Here is a 26,774-nt window from a genome sequence, read left to right as displayed (position 1 = left end):
GAGGAGCCACCTATCTCGTGATACTTCGAAGACTCTTCCAGGACAACAATGTGCAATCATCCGGACCCAACACTAGGCGGCGATCTATGCACAGATATGAATGTCAGCAGCCCTACATGCCAAGAACAGATGCATACTGGTAAGTAGCATATTCCTAATAGGTCACTGGTTCATGTCCCAGATTAAATACGTTACCCTGTTTTTTCTGGACAACTTATTTATTTGAGCCTCCGTTGACCTATCTGTTGGTGTGGAGCACCCAGAAATGGTTATGTCTGTAGTATATGCTATAGATAGCTTTCCTCTATGCCTTATACTACCAGCGATGAACAGAACTTTCCTTACCCCTCTCAGTGATCACTACACCATGCAGAACACAACATATAACAACAGTGAGGTCACTACATCATGTACATAATTTAATTCTCCAACACTGCATCTGCCCATGTAATAAACCCAGCAGGAAAGCTTTTAGTTAATCTTATTCACAACAACTATATACATATTTTGGAGCTCTTCAGGAAGAATGCAGGTCATCAGGAAGTCTTTGCCACATGCAGGGAGCTGTCTGAGAGCATCGCTCCATATACAGGGTGTATCACGTGCACTGAATGCGCAAAGTAACAAAACTTGGGTATGGCAACATCAACACTTTCTCAGAAGTCAGATCTTTTGGGAAATTATCTGTTAAAACTCAGTTTTTTCCATCTCCCTGGAATTGTAGGTGTAGTGCCTGACACCAGCCGTAGAGTCTCACAGCCCACCCTACATCTGCCTGTTGACCTTCAAGGGTGGAAGACCTGGATTCCGCTGCAGGAGCTGCACCACTGGAGGAGACGTCCTGAGTGAGCGTAAGTTGGTCGCTTGCCCCACGGTTCACGCTCCTCACAAGTGAAGTATAGAGAGAATCCAGCAGGCGTGGTTGTGGTGATCAAGAAGGTCGGTATAGCTTGGTCTCTCCTGGAAACGGGAAGTCCGGGGCGTTGTTGAGGTGGCCCATGATGAAGATGCTGAAGGTGCCGATGGCGAAGAGCAGGATGGCTGCCCAGAAGCACAGATTGTCCACCACCTTCCCGATGAAGACCCAGTTCCCCATTTCCTGAAAAGGAACAAAAACAAGCATGAGTTAATGGGCCATTGAAGACCAGGATTTTCATGGCTTAGGCCTTGTCGCGCAAAATGAATACGTTGGGTTTTGAGAAGACTGCAAGCTGTGCTCACACAGTCACTTACATAGAAAGCCTTGGACTCCTGCAAGTGTGCAGAATTTACACATCACACTTCCCACTCCCTCCTGGAACTATTGCACACCTTACCTTCATATCTGACAAAAGCAGCTAGCTCTGGGATTGAAAACCCTTTCCCAAAAGCAGAGCCAGTGAGGAATTCTGCTGTAGCAGGTAAAGTGAATCTGTCTTTAAATTAGGACCAATAGAGTTACTATATGGGTAGCTTTTCCTCTCACACCCCCCAGCTCCTTCACATTTCCAGGGCACACATCAGAGCACCCTTCGGGCCCTGCTGGGGGCCCCCAAAGTCGACTTCCGACAGCCTTTCTGTGTCAGAAAGGCCGGCACAGAAAGACTGTCTGAATCCAACATTGTAATCCCCCGGGCAGAAAGAGCCTCCTGAGGTATTACTGGAGGCTTTCAAAAAGGCAGACGGGCTCTCCGAGCCCGTTGCAAGACATTCAGAAATCCAGTTCAGATTCCTTTCCGACCAACTCCATCCAAGTGGGTAATTTGGGAATGATTCCGAACAGCTGTTTACGATGCTGTAGGAACGGCTCCGACCAAGGGTTGGAGCTGTTTACTACGGCATTGTAATCGGCCTCTAAGGGTATTTCTTCTGATATTATGTGTCAACCTGTTAGCTCTGTTCAATTTCCTGACTCCATTAACGCTATATCTTGCAGGTCTAAGGGTAACAAGTTTATGGGCAAAAGGAGTACTTTTTGTTAGAGATGTGGGTCTAAGACTCACTTGAGCAATAACTCTCTCTGCCCTGCCACTGGTAAGAAATGCACCAAATGTCATAAAATGGGTCCTTTTTCTGGGGTATGCAGGAGTGCTGGGAATATTGCCAGGGTTGGCTCTATTGATATTTCATCCATTTCTGAGGATTGTTCGCAGGCTTTATTTATGTAGACTGGTACACTACTCACCCTTGAATTTGATACAATTGATGCTGCTCCAATTAAGGGTCCCATCTGATGTTTACATTGGTGACATACAACTTGATATGATAGCAGACTCTGGTGCTCCCATCACTATAATTTCAGATACCCTGTGCGATCAAGTTTGGTCGACTTCTAAACCATTGGATAATCCGGATGTCTTTCCAAAAGCTTATGGTGATAAGGGCATTGATATGGTTGGCTTCTTTATGGAGAAAGTAATGTGTTTAGGCAGAGAAGCCTATACCAAGATCTATGTGGCTAAGAAAGGCAAATTAATTCTGGGGTGGCGAGAACTTTCAAAATTGGGCTTGATGTTAGTTCCTGGGTCACCAAATCCTGCCAGGGTGTGTGATATCAGTTTGGCGTCTACACAAGATTCTGAAAATGATCTTCTTGCTGAAATGTTAAAAGATTTTCCAGAGGTGTTCTCCAATAGAATTGGTATGATTGATAAGTTTGAGCATAGAATTCAATTTTTTTTTTAAAGTTGTTCCAGTCTCTCACAAACTCAGATCTGTTCCCTCATCAGTTAGATCTGAACTTAAAACCTTACTGGATACCCTGGTGAGAGATAAGGTAATCACCCAGACTGACTCATCTGAATGTGTCAGCCCCATAGTCATAGTTCATAAAAAGGATGGAAATATTAGGCTATGTGCTGACTTACGCACTTTAAACAAGAATATTGTTATTGATTGTCATCCTCTGCCCAAAGTTAGTGATTTACTGTCAAACATTAATGGAGCCAAGTTTTTCTCGCTCCTGGACCTTCGCTCTGCCCATCACAATATCCCACTCACTGCAGAATCCCAAGATCTCACAGCATTCATTACTCCCTTACTGCTTATAAATTACTGAGACTTCCCTTTGGACTGGCTTCTGTAGCAAGTGTGTTCCAAAAATTCATGGATACCATATTAGCTGGAATCCTGGGAACACAGGCGTATCAGGACGAGGTCCTTATGTTTTCTAACAGAAGAGAAGAGCACAAGCCCATTTTGTGAAAATTTCTAGAAGTATTTAGAAAGGTGGGCATAACTTTAAACCTGACAAATGCAAAATGTGTAAAACAGAATTAGACTATCTTGGACACCGTGTTTCTGATACAGGAATACATCCAAAGTTTTCTTTAGTAAACGCAATACAAGCTGCTCCTCCTCCCAATGACAAAGATTCTCTCTGATCTTTTTTGGGGATGAGTGAATATTATGGCAAATTTATTCAAGGTTAGTCCATCATTGTTCAACCACTCAGAAATCTGTTAAAAATATGTTAATTGTACCTGGCATGATGTTGCTGAGCACGCTTTTAGCACTGTGAAAAAAGTCATCACTAATGCACCGGCTTTGTCAGCATTTAAACCGGGTGCAAGCTGTTTGGTGACTGTAGATGCCAGTCAAAGGGGCATGGGCGCAATACTTTCACAGGCCTGCAATAATAATGATTACACTGTTTCTTTTGCTTCAAGGTCTTTAAAGTTATCAGAATCTTGGTATGGTACCATTGAAAGAGAGGCTTTGGCCTGTTCTTGGGCCATTGATAAATTCAAGACATACCTCTGGGGGATGTATTTTACTCTGTTTACGGACCACAAATCACTTATCCATCTTCTCAATGGGGATGGATCAGGTAAAGCTTCCTCCAAATTGGTTAGGTTACTGTCTCGTTTACACGAGTATAACTTTAAGATTGAATTTATTCTGAGAAGCAGGAATTCTGGAGCTGACTTTTTGTCAAGAATGCCTATTCAAGATGATGGTTCAGGTGATGAACATGACGAAGTTGAGTCAGTTGCGGCCTCTTTGGATGACATTTTAAGTACACATAGTTTGGTGTCTCGTGATGCACGGATGACTGCTGTCACAGAAGATAGGACTTTGTCTGAAGTTATGAAATGTGTTACTTAAGGTTGGCCCAAAGAAAGGTGTCTTCCTTCCCCTATTAGACCGTTCTCTCAAGTCTCCAGTGAACTCTCTATAGTGGATGGTTTAGTGATTCGTAACGACTTAGTTGTTCCCCCGATGTCAGTCTGGTCCAAATTATTCCAAGCCGCACACTCCGAAAATCTTAAACAATATTTTTAGAGGCCCTCAATGGATTCTCAAGTCGTTGCGTGGATATCATCCTACAGTGCATGTTTACCGTCTGACGAACATTGGCTCACTCACAATACCCTGTTACATACTTCCTTTTTTTCTTCTTCTTATTCTTATTTCTTATCCCCATTTCATCAGTTTTACTCCTTGCCCAATTCCTAATTTCTTCTAATTTCTTAGTCATTCTTTGTCCTAATTTCTTACTATTTCCCTTTTCTGAAAATCTCATTTTTTATTTCTGTCCTTTTCCCTCACTCCCTACATTTCCTAATTTCTCCTATGGGTAATTACTGGATTTTTCTCAAACATTTTGCACTCCTCTCTATAATTCTTCACTTTGTGTTTTTCTAAATTTCTCAATCTATTACTTTCTTAAATTTTCACTCCTTCCTTTTCCTAATTCTAAGTTTCCTTTCTTACTTTCTTTTTTACCTCCTTTTGCAAATAACCTTGTGTCCTTCATTTATCATTCAAGCCCATTTGTCGGATGTACGACGTTACAACGCATACTTTTGCAACACAACTTCCATTACAAAACATGCTATTTTAATCCAAGCCATTTCAACGCATGCACCATTACAACGTAATTTACTATTCTAACACCGCTGGGTGCTTACCTTAGGGAAAGTGCTGGTCAGCGTTGTAATGGCATTCGTTGTAATGGAAAGTGCATCGTCTTGGCTGTGTTGTAAAGTCATTGCGTTGCAATGCCTGCCTTGTAATGGATGCTTCCCCCATTTGTCAACCATTTGTTTTACGTTTCTCTTTTTTACAGGTTTGTTTCTATTTTTCCTTCTTCACTTACAAATGATTTCTTAAACTATGTGATTTCATTGTTCCTCCTTTCTCAATTTTCCATGATTCATTTTTTTTGTTTCACCCTTTCTCCATGCGTTACTAGTCATTAGAATTCTTGTGTCACTTCCATTGTGTCTCTTCACAGCGCACCTTGCATTTCAGGATGGCCTCCTCAATTCTACAAAGACCTCTTACAAGAAACTCATCACATACCCTTCCCCCAATTGGTTCGATTATGAACCTATATACCATACTCTACGGCTGATGTAAAGAAGGGAACTCACAGATCCAGTGTCGTTCTGATCCTTCGTGCTCTCTGTGATGAAGTTGCAGGCGTCAACACACTCCTTGATGTCGGGGGCACACCGTGCCAGGTTCTTGTACAGGGTGGACGTGATGCCGATGTCAATGCCGTCTACAGGGGAGAGCGGCAGTCAGAGGGCGAAGAGAATATCTCACACCGTATTTGAACATGTAATAAAGTTATATCACCAGGAGACATTCAAATCTTATTCTGAAGTGTTTATATGCCCCTAAACAAGGTTGTATAATAGCCTCACGTCTAGAAAGGTGATCGCTGAACCAAATTCAATTGTCTCTTGATTCTTTTAATAATAATTGTCTTATCTGGATAAAAAGTCATTTTCAAATCATGAAAACCGTTTTGATAAAATAGATTCACACATGAAAACACTTAAATATGTGTCTGCACATCCAAATTAGACATACATCTCTATTTTAGTTACAGGCATTTTAAATTAAAGATAGTCACTTCAAAAATGTTAATACTTCTAAACTTCTGTTTACTAAATTGGTATTACAAGTGGAGTAGTGTGGCTCACTGGTTAGAGGCGGCAGGCCTGAGAGCAGAAGTCAGCCTGGGACCAGGGTTCAATTCCCGACGCGGCAGGGTCGTGGACCTTGGTCAGCGGACTCGATAATTCTCGCTTCGGTGCTTACTCTAATCAGGGGTTCCACTCGGCAACTCTGGGCATTAGCTTGCCTAATCTCCACAACGGCCCCACCAATTCCGGGGATGCCTGGCTCCACCTTGGGGACTCCCAGCAAGGGACCATCCCACAGGGAAAGCCAGGACGGGTTCCCCAGAGTTATACAGCGCCGGGACGCCCCGTTGCTGGGGCAGCTGTGCGCTTTACAAGTATACTACATTTATATTTACATTAGATTAAGGGGCCTATTACGATGTCTTTCCCGCTTCCTCAGGCACCCTAAGAGATCAGGCTGACTGACTGCTAACGATGATTGCCAAAGAGCTTCTTTTTCCCGCTTCCTCAAGCACGCTAAGAGATCAGACCCGGATTTGCCTTTGTGTGCTTCCCAATGAGCAGGTCCCAGTCCGCGCACTGCTCTACGGTCCCCCACGCCTTCCTGAATTCATATTGAGCCTCCAAAGGGATTGACTTATCGGTAGCCACTGCTCTAATCTCTGGAGGAGAACCCGGACCATTCATTTTGTGGAGGAATCTAGGAGGGAGATGAGGCGATAACACTTCGGGTACCTACCACCCTAACTATAAACGGTGCCGACACCATTATCTCACAATCACCTAGTTTTTCTGCCTCTCTCACATCCTCCTTCACCAAAGATTCCCCCTCCCCATACCACCCAGTGTCCCTTCCCCACCCTCGTCCATCCTTGACTCCCAACCCTAATTCCCTGCTCCTCCAACCCCCCTCAATCACCCGGCACCTCCCGCTTCCTTCCTTGCCCCCCTCGCCTACGCCCTGCCTCTCTCAACTAGGGTCTGCTCCACACATTTCTCTTAAACCTCCAAACTTGTTCGATACTCCTGCTACCTACTCGCCCCCTCCTACCTCCCTTACTACCCTGCAGTCTCTAAGTACTATTGAATACTCCTCTCCTTGTGATCTCCCCCTGGACAAACCTCCTTTATCCTCCTCTTCTTACCACTCTCCCTCGTCCCCACGAGCCCCTCTCATGAACCACCCTTTCCCCCCTCTTCTCAACAATACTTCTTCGTCCATTCACCTCTTATTCTGACTCTTGTAACACCCTTCCCATTGATGCTCCTTATCCTCCCCCCTAGTTTTATCGCCCCCTCATACTGCCCAGCAACTCTTACTTCCCCTCCGCTGACCACTCCCTCTCACTTGCCCCTGATCTCCCCTGCAATCCCCTTTAATTAACAAACGATTTTACCAAATCCAATGCCCCCAACTACTCCCATCTCCTTGGCCCCTCCCCAATACGAAACCTCCCACCTGCCATAACTCCCTTCTCCTCCCTCCCCCCCCCCCCCTGGTTAATCCTAACCCCTATTTTTCACTCCTCCCAATAACTTTTGACCCACTCCATTCCTCACTTCTTACTCTATCACTCCTTAATGTTGAACTTCTCCTTTCGTCCCTTGTTCTAGAATTCTCCTCCCTAAGATCCGATGTCTCACTCCTTACTAAAGCCCACTCCTCTGACCATGCACGCACATCTCCACACACCAACCCCCCCCCCACACCTCCTCCAATAACAGCCCCCCTGGCACTGATATCGTCGATTACTCTTCTCACAGATCCCTCCTCCCTACAAACTGCCTGACCCCACCAAACCCACTGATCCTTCCATTTCACCCCAACCCCACACGGCATCCGCGATTTCTAGCTCTCATCATGTTGCATACCCAATTCCCATGCAGGTTAACCTTTCCACAAACCCCACCGTCTCCCCCTTCCCTCTTGGTCCTCAAATACCCCTTTTCCGCAGTATACTATCCCTGTTCTCCTTGGAACGAGTCAACCCCCCCCTTTACCCGACATCTCCTAGACCCCCTCAACAACTAACCTCCATACTCCTTGATCCCTCCACTCAATACCCTGACCTCTCTCCACTTCACTGCTTGTTGATTAACTGCCGATCCGCATCCTGCCACGCGACTGATATTGCGGAAACCATTCTGAATGAAAACATAGATATTGCTTTCCTTACGGAAACCTGGCTCAACCCCCACTCTACTCCTATCCTTGACCTGCTCATTCCTCCTGGATATTCCATCATTAGGAAAGACAGAATAAAGCAAATAGGAGGTGGCCTTGCCCGAATTTTTAAAAATGAACTCAATGTCATACTTGTTCATCTCCAGGACCCTTCTACCTTTGAATACCTCTGCGTTGATCTTACCTCTCCTGACTCCCCCACCATTCGTCTTCATATATCCCCTTTACCGAAGAGCTATCGGATCTCATCACTCAATCTTTGCTCACTCACCCCAAGAATCTCTTTCTTGGCGACTATAACATCCACTGGAATAATAACGACGAACCGTCTGTCATCCTCCTTAAAGTTATCATGGACATTAGTGACCTGACACAACTCTGCCAAGCCCCGACTCACTCGAAAGGCGCCACCCTGGATGCTATTATAACTAGCAAGGATCTTGCCTCTCTCTCAATGATTCTTCCAGTCGACTGGTCGGATCATCACCTTATCCTCTTCACTTTGAACTGCAGCCATTACTATCCCCACCCCTATCGGCTCTTTACCCTTAAAACATACCCGCAATCTTCACCTTATCCCCCCTGGTGAGATGGAATCTTCTATAAAAACCTGCTTACTCCTCCCCCCCTCTCACAGCAACACTGACCTTACTGATCACTACAGTAACTCTATCCTTCAAGTGCTTGACCAAATTGCCCCTTTCAAACTTAAACATCAAAAAAATATACCCCCTAAATCCTGGTTTAATTCTGACCTTAATAATGAGAGACGGGCCCTCAGACAATCTGAACGCACATGGAGGAATCATCCCTCCCCTGATAACCTGATACTCCTTAGAAATGCCAGAGCCAAATACAAGAAGCACATCTTCACTGAAAAAGCCTCCTTCCTCTGTTCACAACTTGACCAGGCCAAAAACCGCCCCAGAGAACTCTTTAGCATCATTAAAAAACAAACTTCCTCTGGCCCCCCTAAAATACTTGACACTGTTGAAAGATGTGAAGAAATCGCCAGATTCTTTTCGAACAAAGTCAACTCGATCGAGCTATCCTTCTCTTCTCCTCCTCTCCCATATCAATCTACCCCTAGCCAACACCTCCTCCCTTAACATTCCTACTTCACCTTGCCTCTCTGCCCCTTCATGCCACGACCCCTCTCTACCCCTTCCCTACTCCATCCCATCCTGACTCTATCCTTACTGACACCCTCACCAAAAATAATGCCTCCTGGAACAAATTTTGTCCAGTATCTGAATCCACTGTCCTCAACATTATCTCAAAACTTAAACCTTTGTCTCACACCAATGATCCTCTTCCTGGCCAGTTGGTTCAGGAACTCAAACACATCATCGCACCCATCTGGACCAATATCATCAATTCCTCTCTTACCACCGGCTGTGTCCCTGCATCCCTTCAACTTGGTCAAATCTCACCCATCCTCAAAAACCCCACCGCTGACCCTAACGACTTGAACAATCTACGCCCTATCTCTAATCTTCCCTTCCTCTCCAAAGCCCTTGAAAAATGTGTTCTCTCCCAGTTAGACAAACATATCACTTCATTCAATCTCCTCGACGTTTTCCAATCCGGTTTCAGAAAAGGATGCAGCGCGGAAACCACCATGCTCAATATCACAGATGATATCCATCCCTCTCTTGACAAAGGCGAACCCTCCCTCCTTAGCCTCCTTGACCTCTCTGCTGCATTTGATACTGTCCACCATCCTACCCTTCTTAATACTCTCAAAGACCGTTTTGGGCTTGAGGGCATTGTTCACCAATGGTTCACCTCTTATCTCCAACATAGATCCCAACAAATCAAACTCAGTCACTGCCTCTCCAAACCACAACCTGTCTCACTTGGGGTCCCACAAGGCTCTATCCTTTCCCCAACCCTATTTAATCTATTCATGGAACCACTCACCATTATTCTCAAACAAGCTAATATCAATTACCACCTCTATGCTGACGACACTCAACTTTATTACAAGATCAAATCCCACCATGACATTCTTCTCCTCAATGATACCTTGAACAAAGTCCAAGCCTGGTTCCATCTTAATCATCTCAAACTGAATCCCAAAAAAACTGAAATCATCCTTTTCACTCCCAAAAATAGTTCCCTGCCTATCCAACTCTGGATCAATGATATCAAAGCACTCAACTGCTCCCTCTCCACCTCTAACTCTGTCAAATCCCTGGGCATCAGCATTGATAAGAATCTCACTCTCATCCCTCACATTAAAAATGCTGCAAAAGGTGCTCTCTTCTCCCTTCTCCACCTTAAAAAAATCAAACCTTTCATTCCAGCTGATGACTTCAAAATTGTTGTCCAGTCTCTAGTACTTTCCAGAATTGACTATGGCAATCCCACTCTTGTAGGCACCCCAAAAGTCCACCTTGCCCCAATTAAATCTGTCCTCAACCTGGCCGCCAGACTTATCTCTGATTGTAAACGATTTGATCACATTTCTCCTAACCTCAAAAACCTTAACTGGCTCCCAATCGAAGGTAGATCTACCTTCAAGATGGCTTGTATTACTCGCAAAGCCCTTCACCAAAACACCCCCTCTTACCTCTCGGACAAACTACAAAAAGCTGGTTGCTCCAGGTCCTTGAGAAGCACCAATGCCCTTGTTCTCATCCCCCCGAGACTCAAATGTAAAAAGACACAATCACGTGCTTTCTCTGGTAATGCCCCTACGATCTGGAACTCTCTCCCCAAAGACCTTCGCTGCAACCCATCCTTCCCTCTCTTCAAAAAAAGACTCAAGGTGCTTCTTCTCAACAAATATTGGGGTACCTAACATCTCTATAATGATGCAGTCCTCTGTTTTCTATTCTCATCAACCCACCCCTTCTCTATCACTTTCCTCTTCTCCCCCCTCTCCCTCTACCCCTATCTCTCCTATCTCGCATCCGTTCCCCTTCTCCCTCATTCATACCTAATTACTCTCTTTCCTCAATTCCCTCGTCTAACTAAAGACAGTTTTTCCCATTGCGAGTTGTTACTCACTTTGTAATTGGTTTAATTTGCCTCCTGATGTTTATCTGTCTGTAAAGCGCTCTGATACTCCTGGGTCCAGTAGCGCTATATAAAACCTTTGAAATAAATAAATAAATAAATAAATGATCTATCTCACTTATCAAGTGATTCAAAAGATTTAGAAGTGCCCCTTTTGTGCACATTGGTCCCTTTGGGTGGATTAGAACTACTTTACCCCCTAGGACTTTCCACTCCCTGCTTTGATTGCACAATGGCCTGCTAAGACTATGGTGTCTTTGATTGGTTAAGACTGGGTGTTGACCCATGAGTCTGCCATCAAGAGCATGTGTGGTAGCTCCAGCAGTGAGAGTCGGGTGGGTATTGCCGGATCTGCAGGTCTTTGGAAAGCCGGCCTGACAGATAATCTGGTTACACATCCTACACAAACACTACATAAAACAGAAAAATAATCCGGATACATGGTAATGCTTTTTAACCTATTGTATATTGGAAATCAAATGGTTTGCCCACATCTGCCTTTTTCAGTTATCTATGTCAATATTTACATGGCCTAGATCCATCGAGAGACTGCCGCGTCCGAGCATTTACCAGAAATATCACTTACTGAGTTGAATAACTGATGCTAATATCTTTTTTGACTTACTAATTATTTTTCATTACAAAATAGTTGTTCTTATTATTACGTATCTGCGCTGTTGTCCTTCAAATCTCAGTTCCTAATTTACGAGAGTTTCTTCCAGATCTAAGACTGTCTTACGCTAGGTCAAAAGGTGTAAATTGTACCTGTGTAGGTTACACATTTGCAAAGTTGGCAAACCTTGGTTAATTATGTGAAATGAAAGTGAGCAAATGACTCCAATGTGGGCAATGTACTCACTGGTTTAGCCCAGCTTGTGGAAGTTAAGAGTTTGTCAGAGACGTCTTCCTGTTGGACCTCAGGAGACGACGGAGAGGGCTAACCTCTCCTCTGACTCCTACCTGGACAACAGTGAACTCCACCAATGTGGGGAGTCCCTTCTCTGTGGTTGTATTTATCCTGTGGAACCAGCTCCCACGCCGCTCAAGAACCCTCCCATCCTGACTTTTAGAAAGCACTGAAGCCTTTCTATCTGTAATTCCTCACTCTCATGTACCCCTCGTGGTCGCACCTGGAGACTATTGGGCCTGTAGTGCACGCGCTACAAGTTTCATAATTACTTTAATAAAAGAAATCACCACAGATTACCCAGGAGCTGTGAAGTAAACTAACATGAATATATCTTTAAATAGAGGGAGAATGTCTGAAGTTGAATTGAAAATGTGCCTACTTTTGCAGCCTTCAACAGAAGTATCTTACTCTGTAAATAACGTACCTCAAGAAAACATGACTGAGTGCCGTTGCTTTGTAGCTATCGCGCATCTGCGCTTGTTCCCTCAAACAGAGTTACACCTGGTTGTGTAGGAAAGTTTTGTGAATACTTCAAAGAGGTGTAATTCAGATAGTCATAATTGCCACAAGTCAAATGTTAAGACTCTTTACCAAGAGGTCCCTAAGATTTCTGGTCCATTAGAGATTGTTTTAAGAGGGGGTACCCTCCACCGTTAAAGAATGATCTGTCAGTAAATCCCTTCGTGGCAAATAACTGAGAGTATTTGAGGAAACTTAAAAACTTATCTTCTTAATCCTTCCTTGGAATTTCATAGTTTTTGGTTAGATATTGTTCATAATGAATACTGTGCCATTGTGTGTTTTTTAGATGCTGATAAAATTGCAAATTTCTGTTAATTCTTTGCCAGTGCTTCATTTTTAGTGCAAATGGCTTGCTGTGATGGGGCACGATCAGTCAACGACTGAATACATAGAACGCTGCTGACCTACCGTACTTGTCCAGGAAGGACTTCTTGAAGCCGTGCCTCTCCTTCTGCCTCTCGAACATCAGCTCACTCCGCGGTTTCTTCAGGACGTACTCCTCCGCCTTCAGCATGATCCCAAAGGAGCTCCGCCGACGCGGTCTGGGGGCGTCCCAGGGGTCATCGGAGGCCTCCAGGTGCATGCCCAGGTAATGAGGCAACACCTCCAGGAACACCTGGGGAGGCCAGGCCATGCATTAGAGTGGAGTAAAAACAGGGATACAACTCCAAGCATGGTGGCCGAACAATGTGCGCGTCTCACTTGTTGGCTGATGCCGACACATTTCTAAAATATCCTCTGCTTCGCTTGCAGGCTTCCTCTCTCATTCCATCTCTATAGTCCTTATCTCTCTAGATTGCACCCAGATACTACAGCTTTGTAATGATAATTTAAGATAGCTCAAATGGAAAATATAGAATTGAATGAACATTGCAACTTCCAGCGCCCAGTCTGGTCCTTATCATTACCTGCAGCAAAACAATTCTGTTGTCTCTAGCACTAATCATAGCAAAGTTACAGAAAATATGATAGAACAAACAGTGGGTTTGCTGACTATCTAGTCACCACTAAAAGGTTCCCTTTGTTTGCTGTGCCTGCATGGTTAGTTATTGTAAGCTCTACAATGCACTCCTTCTTAACCCTTAGTCTGGATGACTTGTGTTTGGACAAGCTCTTCAGAGTAGGAAAGTCCCACACCTAACACTACTTTGCGTCAACTGTAGAATTATACATCATTGCGGCGACAGACTTCCCTCATCTAAGAATTGTAATCATGAGTGTTCACCACAACAGAGAAATCGCATTACAACACGCTACGTGTGTATCTCTTACCCGCTTGATCTTTTCAGACATGCTGTGTGTGTTCGGAGTCCTCAGGGAGACGTTCAGGACGATCACGCAGTTCAGGACGACCAGCGTGGACACCGACATGACGAATATTAGGTACCTGCAAGGAGAGGAGTTATAGGCTGAGTTATAGATCGCAGCTGTAAAACCAGAGCACCGGTCAACAGACCTCGCTCCACCGCATGAGGCAAAGAGCCGGAAGGACTCGAGGCTGGACTGGACGTGTTTCCAGGGTAAGGAGGTCCTTGGGGCATTTACAATATCTTAGAGAGGCAGGAAGGCTGACCTGACAGTTTTACAATCTCAACTAGAGGACAGAATGGTCACCTGAGAATCCTGGAACATCACAGATGATGGAATGTTGAACAGGTAATTAATAGGAAAAGGGAATGCCAGCTTGGAAATCTTGACATTTCTGTGAGGTCAGGAATTGATGAAAGAACATCTTTATATCTCAAACAAACCTGCAGTGTTTGATAATTTGGGATTTTGATAGAGATACTAATTCAACCTCATCATGATGACATCTTAGTAAATGTAGCCACAGAAACTTGTGTAAGAGACAGGAAAGTTACCTAACTATCTTAGACGTCAGAAGGAGAACCCAGAATTCACTGAGAATCACCATATTTGAGCTTCGTCTCATCATTATTGCGTGAACATCTTACAAGAGTTTGGATGGACATTGCGCACTAGCTGCTTTATTTCCCTAAAGTGTGGGTCTTTTGAGATGTACCTGGCCTTTGTCCTGCCACATATCTCCTGACAGACAATGATGTACTTAATTTTTTTCCATGCACATTACATTTCTTAGACCGATGCTCAAGTGTGAGAACTTTTGGATGCCTAGACCAAGTTTTCTTTTTAGCTATTATTTACGCCATTAGTACGCTATATCTTGGGTCGTTTCTTACATGCTGCTGTTAAATTAAGAAAAGCAATTTAAATCAGATTTTAATTAGTGTTAATAACCAAAGTGTTATTATAAAAGCGGTTGTAAGGGTGCCATATGCACAGCTACACTCGTAGTTTGTGAATATCTAACAAATCTGAACCTTACACAAAAGCGTGAGTTTACCTTTGTGAACAAGCCCCCCAGTGTCCGCCAGTGAATCTTAGAATCTTGAAGAGCAGCACTACTAACCTTTGACCTTTGGAATCTGACAGAGACACGGCTAGCCTGGGAATCTTGGAATCTCACAGAGATTCACTGCTCACCTGAAAATTGTGGAATCTCACAGAGAAGTGGTACTAACTTGAGAATCTTAGAATCCACAAGATAGGGATGCCTTCCTGAGGATTCTAATCACCTAATAGAATTGTAACGGCTAAGGGCAGAATATTCCTATAAATGTCTGTGGGGTTTGGTAATATTTTCACAATTACATCTGAAAGTTGCAGTATCACAAAGACAACTGGGTTTAAAGTCTTGGAACCTCTGCCGGGTCGCGTTTACATTGATCAATGTGCTATGAAAATGCAATGTGCAGAAGGTGCTCTGGGTGGAGTTGGGAAGTAACTAAGGCAATGCAGGTTAAGATCAGAGATATCGCAATTATCGCACGGCTCACTGACCCATAAGTCACCCGACCCATCTCCTTCCTGATTTGCCCACACTCTGCGCCTCCATGCTCCTTTCCTGAGTTACCACCCCCCAAGTTCTTCAGTAATATTGGTACATGGACTCTACAGATTTACTCCACTTACCACCGATATAATGGAATTGTGTATGAATGTCCTACGAGTTATTGCCTATATGTCTGCCAATGAGATCTGTATTGTTCAAATAACAAAATGCCAATAAAAAAAAGTAAAAAAAAAAAAAGATCAGAGATATCGCTAGATCAGCACGGCATGCACACAGCGACCAGAGGCCACAGTCCTTACTTGCCAATGAGCGGTACGCTGAGGGAGGTCTCTGGAACCTTTTGAGCAATCAGAAAGAGGAACACAGTCTGTGCCAGGAGCACAGAGATGGACACAGTACACTTCTGACCTCCAGCTGCAATGACAAGAAGGAAAAACATGGGGAATTAAGGAAAAATCCTGAACAGTGAAACTACCCTTTATATGCCGCCGAAACGCGTCGACCAATATTGTTCAGATTCTGCTGAACACATCTATCCTATATGGTTGTGGAGATTGTGTAATCTTTTGTCTCCCTCCTCTCCAGATATATGTGTTTTCGAATGTTGTATGAGGTTGGATGGATCTGTTGTAGGATGTCTGAATATTTTTCTTTTGTATGGTTTATCACTCAGGGGCTATTTGCTTAAATAGTGTATTGTATTTATTCTTGTATTGTATGTACCAACATTGTTTGCTTGCATGTATATTTATACAAATATAGTTTTATATAAAAAAGGAGAAAAAAAGTAAATAAATATTTGATATCTATGTCTTCAATAATAAAAAAGAAGTCAAATAAACAATGATAAAATCAACTTTATCTTATGAATCTTGTTGATGTCATGATATTGTCGTTTAGCCCATGCTGAATTCAGTTCTACATTGATGAAAGAAATATAGGTCATGAGGGAGTTATCTATATTGCAGTGAAACGTCTAAACACACGCATACACAACCCCATTTTTTCTACCACCGGCCCGACTATGAGCTTCCAACCTAGGCTCTGGCCAAAAAGCAAGGAAAGGCACACCCTGAGCAGAGATGGACAGAGCAGGGTAGACTGACCAACAGCATTCACAGCTCCGAATAGACAGTAGAGATGGCCAGTCACAAAAATAAGTAATTGTGGACATTCAGAGGTGGTGATCCTTGGAGAAGAAGATGGACTCAGTGAGGGATGCTTATTAACTAACCTTGTTCAAAACTCTGCAGGAAAGGAATTCAGGGCCCGATTCACAGAACTAACGTAAGACAAAATCCTAAACTTACTACCATTTTGGTATTCACAGAAGGCACTTACTCATTTCGGTATTCACAGAAGTTAGGAGTCCTAACTTTAGGACTCGCAAATGCTTTCTGTGAATACCGAAAGTCTTAAAGTTAGGATTTTTCTCAGTTAGGACTTCTGTGAATATGAGTTAAGTGCCTTCTGTGAAGACCAAAATGGTAGTAAGTTTAGGATTTTGTCTTAAGTTAGTTCTGTGAATCGGGCCCTCGGAGCTTTAGAAACCCAGACTTGGATGGGACAACATGCTTTGAATGGAAGAAATCATTCAGGATGGGACGCTCTTTGAGGTTGAAAGTGTGCGATAGACGTACAGATTTTTGATGGGGCGGCTCTGAACCTGCAGAAAATAATGACAATGGGTAGAAGAAAAATGGTCCTATTCCCTGACAGTTTGTCAATAGGAGAACACGAAGAGAGCTAAGTCGTATGTTGACTTGGCTTGCACGAGGTAAAGGAGACTCCTTCAACAGCCACTGTCTTAACATGTTTCAAGTGTACGTGGAAAAAAATGGTGTCTCTTGGAAAGGTTCACAGAGGAGGAAAAAGCGAAAAACATCCAGGCAAGGTGAAACTTGATTGAAGATTACTGGAGAAAGGTACTAGGTACTAGGTACTAAGTATCCCTTCAGGAGTGAAGAATGAACTGGAATATTAGAGAATCCATGATCTTCTAAAAGTTATCGAAAAAGATGGACCAATTTTTTGAATTTCTAGATGATAATGCTGGAAAAAAATAAAAACTGGAGGAAAAATATCGACAAAGGGGCCCAAGCGTTATAAAAAATGAGTCTTCAACTGCTTTATGGCACATTGCCATTTTGCTTTTTTTGTGCTTTTCTACTCCCCATTTTGGATTGGGTCATCTAGTAAGGAAAGTTCTCTGAAAGTCTGCCATTTTGGTTTGGGAAAAAGGTCATATGAGGAAGAACACCCCTCCCCTCTCCAGCTTAACATCACCTTGAGTGGCAGCAGAACTGACTGCTACCACGACTTGCGAGCCAGCTGTCTTTTCCATCCATGACCACCTGTGACTGCAGCAGGAGGACGTGCAGAGGAGTAGGACACATGGGTACCTTGGAGCAGATCAAATCCACCAGCTCCAGGGATGGTTATCCTTATTGGTATGCCAGTGCTTTTGAGTTTTATGGTGAATCTTCTGGGACAAGCACTCCATAATGCTGACATCAGGGGCATAAATGAGGTGTCAGATGAGCATCTTACTTTGCCAACATTTGTAAACAAGCATTGCCAAATCCAATAGGTCTCGCCTATGCGAGAGCAATTGGCTTTCCAAATGTCTTTTAGCCATGTTGTATAGCAGCAGAGCTGCTGATCATCATGGCTAAATGTTAGTGGCATGGAGTGGCATACAGTGGAGTGGCATACAGTGGAGTGGCATACAGTGGCATGTACAGAAGAGTGGTGTGGAGAAAAGTAGCGTAGAGTAGTGCATAGTAGAGTGTCTTAGAGTAGAGTAAAGTGGAGTTGCATAGGATAGAGTGGAGTGGAATGGCATAAAGTTGTGTGGAGAGGTGCAGATTAGAGTGGCGTAGAGTGCCAAAGAGTGGCATAGTGTGGAGTGGAGTGGCATACAGAACAATGGCGTAAATTGGAGTAGAGTGGTTTAGAGTGGAATGGAGTCGAGGGGAGTGCTGTAGAATGGTGGAGAGTGGAGTAGAACAGAGGAAAATGCTGCTGCATAAATGTGGGGGCATGTGCTTAAAAAGCCATCACTGGATGTTATTGTTTACAGTGCATCATTGCTTTCCATTTCCAGCATGGACACTACATGGTGGCCATCTTGAAACAGTAAAACAATACTAAGCTATACACCGTACCAGTCCAAAATGGCTGCCTGGTTTAGAAGCAGTGTGCACATGGGATGTGCACACTGCATGTGGAATTGGCAGCAGTCAGCAACCCACTAGCACTGTCTGGGAAGCTGCCGTATAATACAAAACTCCTAAGAGGATATATCAGTCTTCAGGGCCAAAGCGGCATTTCTCCTGGAAATTGACATGACTTTCCACATACAACAATCCATCATCATGCCAGGGCCTGGAGGCCCATGGGAATGAATGGGCATTACCGAATCAGAATGTCTGCCACATGGCACTTTTGGAAAAGCTCAAATTTGCTTTTCGAAAGGTTTTCGATATTTACCCCCAACTTTTAGTTGGTGGTAAATACCGAATCCTTAACCATGCAATGCACTCATTTGAGTGCTCCCTACATTACAGATTCGGTAATTTACTGATTTGGTATTTTAAGGAATCGGTAATTTACCGATTCCTTAAAATACCGATTTGGTAAATTACCGAATCCGTAAATTGGCCACCTACATCTCAAAAGCCTAATACCGGTCGGTAACGACCGAAATTCGGTAATTTCGGCCGTTACCGACCAGTGTTAGGCTTCCTACATCTGGCCCCAAGTGAGCCTCTTCCTGTGAAGCCCTTGGTTTCAACTCTTTGGTCACAGTGGCCCCGTAGAAGCCCCATGCTGCTATTTATTTTATTTATTATTTAAATTTATTAAGCGCGAACAGCTACCCACAAAGGGTTTCCCGGCGCTAAACAAGCAGGTACCATTACATCTCCGTCTAAACTGCAAGGGAATTACTGATTAAAAAGCCAGGTTTTAGTAGCTCTGCGAAATTTCACAAAATTCGTTTCAGTTTGTATGTGAAATGGCAGGGAGTTCCACAAAGTAGGACCAAGCAGAGCGAAAGATCTTCCATTCTGGTTAGCCTAATTTTAGGCACTACAAAAAAGGCCAAGTGGGCAGATCTCAGGTTCCGGGAGGGGACATGAGTAGGAACAAGGGACTTAAGATAGTGGGGGGCCTGGTCCGTTTTGATTTTAAACATGTAGGTAAGTGTCTTAAATTTAATACGGCTATCTATTTTGAGCCAATGAAGATTACGTAGGGGACCTGAAATATGGCTAGAGCGAGGTAGTTTACACAACAATCTCGCCGCTGCATTTTGCACTAATTGCAATCGCCCTATTACATCTTTCTTTGCCCCTAAGAAAAGAATGTTTCCGTAGTCTAGCCGTGAGGTTATGAGCGCATGAACTACGGATTTTTGAGAGTCTTCAGGCAACATCCACAGAATTTTCTTTAGCCACCGTAAAATGACAAAACATGTGGCCGAGACCTTGTTGACTTGGTTTTGCATTGTCAAAGTTTTATCAATCACGAAACCTAGGTTACGTACATGATCTGATGGACAAGGGAGTAAGCCCATTTCCATGGGCCAATGTGTAGAAGACCATAAGTCATGATGCCGGCCCAATATTAACACCTCAGTTTTATCGCCGTTAAGCTTAAAAAAATTAAGATTCATCCAGTCACCTTGGTGAACGGCTCTTGGAAGAAAGGTCATGGCATCTGATTGTCCAGTGGACACACTCACCTTTGGCGGGCAGGAAGAAGACGAGCACCACGAGGGAGGAGATGAGCACGCACGGCACGATGATGTTGATGATGTAGAACAGGGGCTTCCTCTGGATGATCAGGTTGAAGAGGATCTCCTGGTACTCCAGGTCGTCGGGGGAGAAGTTTTTGTTGATGACCTTCTTGGCCGGGCGGTGCTTTATGGCCCACTCGCCGTTCTCTGCAAGGGTGGACAGGAGTGTTAGAAGGACACAGAAGGGAAATCCAGCAAATAGACATGCCAAGGCATGACAAGACATGACAAGATATGACAAGGCATGCCAAGGACTGGCAAGGCATGACAAGGCATGGCAAGGTATGACAAGGTATGCCAAGGAATGACAAGGCATGGCAAGGTATGACAAGGTATGCCAAGGAATGACAAGGCATGCCAAGGAATGACAAGGCATGGCAAGGTATGACAATGCATGGCAAGGTATGACAAGGTATGCCAAGGAATGACAAGGCATGCCAAGGAATGACAAGGCATGGCAAGGTATGACAATGCATGGCAAGGCATGACAAGGCATGACAAGGAATGACAAGGCATACAAAGGAATGACAAGGCATGGCAAGGTATGACAAGGCATGGCAAGGTATGACAAGGCATGCCAAGGCATGGCAAGGAATGGCATGGCAAGGTATGACAAGGCATGACAAGGCATGACAAGGAATGACAAGATATGACAAGGCATGATAAGGCATGACAAGGAATGACATGGCATGACAAGGAATGACATGGCATGACAAGGAATGACATGGCATGACAAGGAATGACATGGCATGGCAAGGTATGACAAGGCATGACAAGGCATGACAAGACATCCCAAGATATGACAAGGCATGACGAGGCATTACAAGGAATGAAAAGGCATGACAAGACATGACAAGGCATGCAAGGCATGATAAGGCTTGGCAAGGCTTGCCAAGATATGACAAGGCATGGCAAGGCATTACAAGGAATGAAAAGGCATGACAAGGCACGCAAGGCATGATAAGGCTTGACAAGGCATGACAAAGAATGACAAGGCATGACAAGGCATGATAAGGCACGACAAGGAATGACAAGATATGACAAGGCAGTCCACTATAGGGTTTCTGAAATTTTTGTTGACCACTTAATAGGCAGATGTATGGGAGAGAGGGAGGCCTTGCCTTGCACTTTAGGACATCTCTCTGTTAGAGTTTAAGGCTGTTTCTTTCAAATTAGAAATCCAATCCCTGGTTAAAATAGAGCCTGATGCCCTCTATGCCTGCTATCCTTCCTTCTAAAACAAGTTGAACCAGCCCATCTGCAGACTTCTCTGTGCACATTCAGGAAAGCGGGGGGGGGGCAGGGGGATCCTGGATTTTCTATGCAGTTAAAAAAAGCACTTTATAGCTGCACAGATTAATCTAGTGTCAGGAAATGAATGCAGGGGTTGACTGTGTCCAAAAGAGGGATTTGGGATTTGCCTACATCAAGGTGTATTATTTCCAGTTGCAAACACTGCCTTAAAACAGGAATGGACTGTGCCCTGGATTTAGGCTTCTTAGCGATGAGATGTCTTTAACACCTGTTTAGGTTTTGTAGAGCATTGAAAAGTCTAGCTTAAGTACAAATATATACGTTGGAGAGACATTTAGTGTAAAACAGTAACAAAAGAAAGAAAAAACTTTTAATAACACATGGATTGGACCAAGGTGAATAAATGTCAGGGTCAGAGAGGCCATGAGGATGAAAGATGCTTGTTTGTTGTGTGCTTGCCCTCTCCTTGTCACGTTCTTGTGGCCACACCTCCTAGACAAGCATATTTAATGCAATCAATCTTGCCTTTGGCACCTTATATGTATTTACCTACGCAGCACATTAGCCTGGGTGCTGAAACATCTACTGTTCTTTAAAATGGAGGGAAAGTAAGCACCAAACTGCGTGACACGTCAGGTATGGGAACACACGGAGAGAAATGTTGCCTTTCAGCGGGAAATTGTACAGTTCAAAGCTCTGTTTTTAATATAAAATCAGAGCCTTCGGTGCTCATATCACTGAAAATACTAGATTTGAAAAAAATATTGTTGTCTACGTGTGCTCGCGGAAGACAATTTGTATGGACTGGAATCTAGAGAATGCTGCTGTGATTCTGGTATTTTACTGACCTCTGCTGGTCGTTTTCTATCAAGCAAGTTAAATAGAGACAGTTGCCAGAAAAAAAAGACAGTCCCCCAGCAGTAAGCAATTCAGGTATTTTACTGACTTCTGCTGGTCGTTTTCTATCAAGAAAGTTAAATATAGGCAGTTGGGGTGCCAGAAGAAAAAAAAAGAAAGTCCCCCAGCAGTAAGCAGTTCTGGTATTTTACTGATCTCTACTGGTCGTTTTCTATCAAGGCACTTAAACGGAGGCAGTTGAACAAGCAGAAATCAATTCTGGTGTTTTACTGACCTCTACTGGTCGTTTTCTATCAAGGCAGTTAAATAGAGGAAATTGAACAGAAAAAAGTCCCTAAGTGGAAGCAGGCAAGTCCAGAGCCCATAAAGTACATACACATATAAGTATATACTAAAGTATCTACAAGAGGTCTTGAATGCTCGACCGAAAAAGGGTGTCACTCAGCAGTGGGCAAATTCAGTTTATTTGTCAACCTCAGAGTGAGTGCTGGTGTGGGGGGGGGGGGTGTCTCTGCATTACAATCCCACCCTCTCAGAGTCCCTGTGACCTTCATTAACCCTCCTTGCTGTATGAAAAGCCCCTCTTGCAGAAATGGAAACCCAACTAATGTGGAACAAGTCCAGAGGTTGGCCTCTCACCTGTGAAGGCTTCAGGGTCTATCTCGACCCACTCGATGGGCAGCTGTGAGTCTGGATCCAGGGTCAGCTGCATGTCAATCTCACTGGCGCTGTAGGTCTGGGACCTGGAAGAAGCGAAAAGGAGAAACTGAGCAAAGATTCTAGCTGGGAAGCGGTAAATAGGCCATGAAACCTGGAACAAAACCAAGGATGAGCAGCGGTTCAGGAGTCTGGCTGTTGCAACAAACCTGAATTGAGGGGAGTCCATCTGTGCACTGCATAGAGCCTTTCCAGGTGATCAGGGACTACAGGAATATTCTTTGGGGAACGCTCTATAAGGTAACTGTGGCCAGAAGCCTCCATGTGAGTGAGAAACGCAGACCTACGTAAGACGGAGGGAGACAGGGACCGTCTGAGACGAGGGTTGGAAGCAGGGGCCGAGTGTTCTGTAGGTCTTCACCAGCACACACGCTTTGTTGATGCAGAGTGTGTGAGAAAAGGACCCAGAAACACCTGCAGGTACCTACCAACTCTGAGGCCTATCACACAGGTAAGTTTACACTTCAATAAATCAGCACATATACATTTACTCTTACACTTTGTAGTAAATATACTACTTATGTCTATTCACCATTTCAGAGTGTAGATTTACTCCAAAGTGTAAACCTACACGTCTCCACCCCCTAAAGTTAGGTGGGCAAAGTTTATGAGGGTAAATTTGCTAGTAGATGAAGTTCACCATCCAAAATCTCCCTATGGTAACGTGTAAGTAATATTAAAAAAGTTTATTAAACATTGGAATTATTTTTTTTAAATATGTTTATGTTATGCTACTGCCAGGGTTCAGCAACCCCTGGCGGTCTTGCAGTGGTCTGAAACCTGCAATATGTTGGTAGTGCCACTGTGGCACCACTAAGCATATTACGAGTTTCCTTACCATCACAGTTTTCATGACGGTGAGCCTGCCATGAATAGTGTGGCGGTGAAGAAACTAAGGGGGCCCTACAAGCCCCCTGTTGCCTCAGGGCCAGGGGATGCATGCAGGGGGGCATATGCTGTGCCTTCCTGTCTGCATGCACCCCCAATTCCTGCACAGCATGGACTTCACAATCCATGCCATGCACGAACGCGCTTTGGCGGTCCCAAGGTGATGCCTTGCTAAGGATCCCATATGAGCCTTAGCACGGCACTGTTGTGGTACCGCCAAAGCATGGCCGGTGCTTGAATATGCTCCGACACAGTGGCCTTGGCCGGGATGCATGGTACTTGACCTGCAGAAGGCTTTTGACTCCCTGGAGTGGCGCTACCTGTTCAAGGTGCTCACCCGTTTCTGCCTAGGCACCCGTTTTCTATGCGTCGTCAAGCTATTGTACGCTGGCCTCACAGGCAGGGTCAGGACTGGGCGACTCATTTCGGACCCGATGCCTAAACACAGGGGCACCCACCAAGGCTGCCCACTGTGTCCGCTCCTATTCTCCCTGGCAATGGAACCACTGCCGCATGTGCTTCATGCGCAGGGTCGCCAGTGGGGGATTCCATTATGCGACAGCTTGCATGCAGTGTTGTTATTTGCGGATGACATGCTTTTATCCCTGCAATGTTGACTCCGTCCCTGCTACAATAGCGAACACTTTACATCAGTTTGCATTGGTCTCTGGTATGAGGGTCAACTGGGCCAAGTCCTGTCTCTTTCTGTTCTTGGTTACAACTCCAGAACACGCTCTGCGGTTTGGTGGTACCACGATGCAATAGCATCCCGCCATGTACCTCTATTTGGGTATATGTATATACCACATGCCGTCCAACTTACTAGACGACAACCTGAACCACGCCAATACCTCTATCCTCTACAATTTTATCACTAGCGATGATTGTCAGAGCTTCTCTTTCCTACTTCCGTAAGCACCCTAAGAGATCAGGATGACCGACAGCTAACAATGATTGCCAAAGAGCTTACTCAAGCACGCTAAGATTTCAGGATGACCGACAGCTAGCGATGATCGCCAAAGAGCTTCTCTTTCCCGCTCACTCAAGCACGCTAAGAGCTCACACTGACCTCTAAAGATGATCACCAAAGAGCTTCTCCTTCCCGCTTACTCAAGCACGCTAAGAGATCACACTGACCGCTAACGATGATTGCCAAAGAGCTTCTCTTTCCCGCTCACTCAAGCACGCTAAGAGCTCACACTGACCTCTAACGATGATCACCAAAGAGCTTCTCCTTCCCGCTTACTCAAGCACGCTAAGAGATCACACTGACCGCTAACGATGATTGCCAAAGAGCTCCTCTTTCCCGCTTACTCAAGCACGCTAAGAGATCACACTGACCGCTAACGATGATTGCCAAAGAGCTTCTCTTTCCCGCTCACTCAAGCACGCTAAGAGCTCACACTGACCTCTAACGATGATCACCAAAGAGCTTCTCCTTCCCGCTTACTCAAGCACGCTAAGAGATCACACTGACCGCTAACGATGATTGCCAAAGAGCTTCTCTTTCCCGCTTACTCAAGCACGGTAAGAGGTCACACTGACCGCTAACGATGATTGCCAAAGAGGTCCTCTTTCCCGCTTACTCAAGCACGCTAAGAGATCACACTGACCGCTAACGATGATTGCCAAAGAGCTTCTCTTTCCCGCTTACTCAAGCACGGTAAGAGGTCACACTGACCGCTAGCGATGATTGACAAAGAGCTCCTCTTTCCTGCTTACTCAAGCACGGTAAGAGATCACACTGACCGCTAACGATGATTGCCAAAGAGCTTCTCTTTCCCGCTTACTCAAGCACGGTAAGAGGTCACACTGACCGCTAACGATGATTGCCAAAGAGGTCCTCTTTCCTGCTTACTCAAGCACCCTAAGAGATCACACTGACCGCTAACGATGATTGCCAAAGAACTTCTCTTTCCCGCTTACTCAAGCACTCTAAGAGATCACACTGACCGCTAACGATGATTGCCAAAGAACTTCTCTTTCCCGCTTACTCAAGCACTCTAAGAGATCACACTGACCGCTAACGATGATTGCCAAAGAACTTCTCTTTCCCGCTTACTCAAGCACTCTAAGAGATCACACTGACCGCTAACGATGATTGCCAAAGAGCTTCTCTTTCCCGCTTACTCAAGCACTCTAAGAGATCACACTGACCGCTAACGATGATTTCCAAAGAGCTTCTCTTACCTGCTTACTCAAGCACTCTAAGAGATCACACTGACCGCTAACGATGATTGCCAAAGAGCTTACTCAAGCACCCTAAGAGATCACACTGACCGCTAACGATGATCACCAAAGAGCTTCTCTTTCCCGCTTACTCAAGCACGCTAAGATCACACTGACAGCTAACGATGATTGCCAAAGAGCTTCTCTTTCCCGCTTACTCAAGCACTCTAAGAGATCACACTGACCGCTAACGATGATTGCCAAAGAGCTTCTCTTTCCCGCTTACTCAAGCACTCTAAGAGATCACACTGACCGCTAACGATGCTTGCCAAGAGCTTCTCTTTCCCGCTTACTCAAGCACGCTAAGAGATCACACTGACCGCTAACGATGATTGCCAAAGAGCTTCTCTTTCCCGCTTACTCAAGCACGGTAAGAGGTCACACTGACCGCTAGCGATGATTGCCAAAGAGCTCCTCTTTCCTGCTTCTTCAAGCACTCTAAGAGATCACACTGACCGCTAGCGATGATTGCCAAAGAGCTTCTCTTTCCCGCTTACTCAAGCACTCTAAGAGATCACACTGACCGCTAACGATGATTGCCAAAGAGCTTCTCTTTCCCGCTTACTCAAGCACCCTAAGAGATCACACTGACCGCTAACGATGATCACCAAAGAGCTTCTCTTTCCCGCTTCTTCAAGCACGCTAAGAGATCA

At 44.6% G+C, this 26,774-nt stretch overlaps 1 protein-coding gene across 1 annotated transcript in view; it reads right to left on the bottom strand.

Moving 5' to 3' along the window:
- Positions 1-219: 219 nt before the first annotated feature.
- LOC144807242 (acetylcholine receptor subunit gamma-like) overlaps positions 220-26,774 on the bottom strand; it is a gene marked incomplete at its 5' end in the record, with an annotated part of 101,393 nt that continues 74,838 nt past the window's right edge. The window contains 7 exons of the mRNA XM_078673094.1: positions 220-1,099; positions 5,358-5,488; positions 12,881-13,115; positions 13,772-13,886; positions 15,674-15,788; positions 20,122-20,322; positions 22,927-23,030. Of these exons, the coding sequence (XP_078529220.1) occupies positions 932-1,099; positions 5,358-5,488; positions 12,881-13,115; positions 13,772-13,886; positions 15,674-15,788; positions 20,122-20,322; positions 22,927-23,030 (1,069 nt within the window). The remainder of the gene's footprint in view (positions 1,100-5,357; positions 5,489-12,880; positions 13,116-13,771; positions 13,887-15,673; positions 15,789-20,121; positions 20,323-22,926; positions 23,031-26,774) is intronic.

This window comes from Lissotriton helveticus, unplaced genomic scaffold (genome assembly GCF_964261635.1).
Source record: "Lissotriton helveticus unplaced genomic scaffold, aLisHel1.1 SCAFFOLD_787, whole genome shotgun sequence".
In the NCBI taxonomy this organism is placed as follows: domain Eukaryota; kingdom Metazoa; phylum Chordata; class Amphibia; order Caudata; family Salamandridae; genus Lissotriton; species Lissotriton helveticus.
The sequence above is the reverse complement of the archived record's forward strand: the minus strand, read 5'-3'. Positions and strand labels throughout refer to the sequence as shown.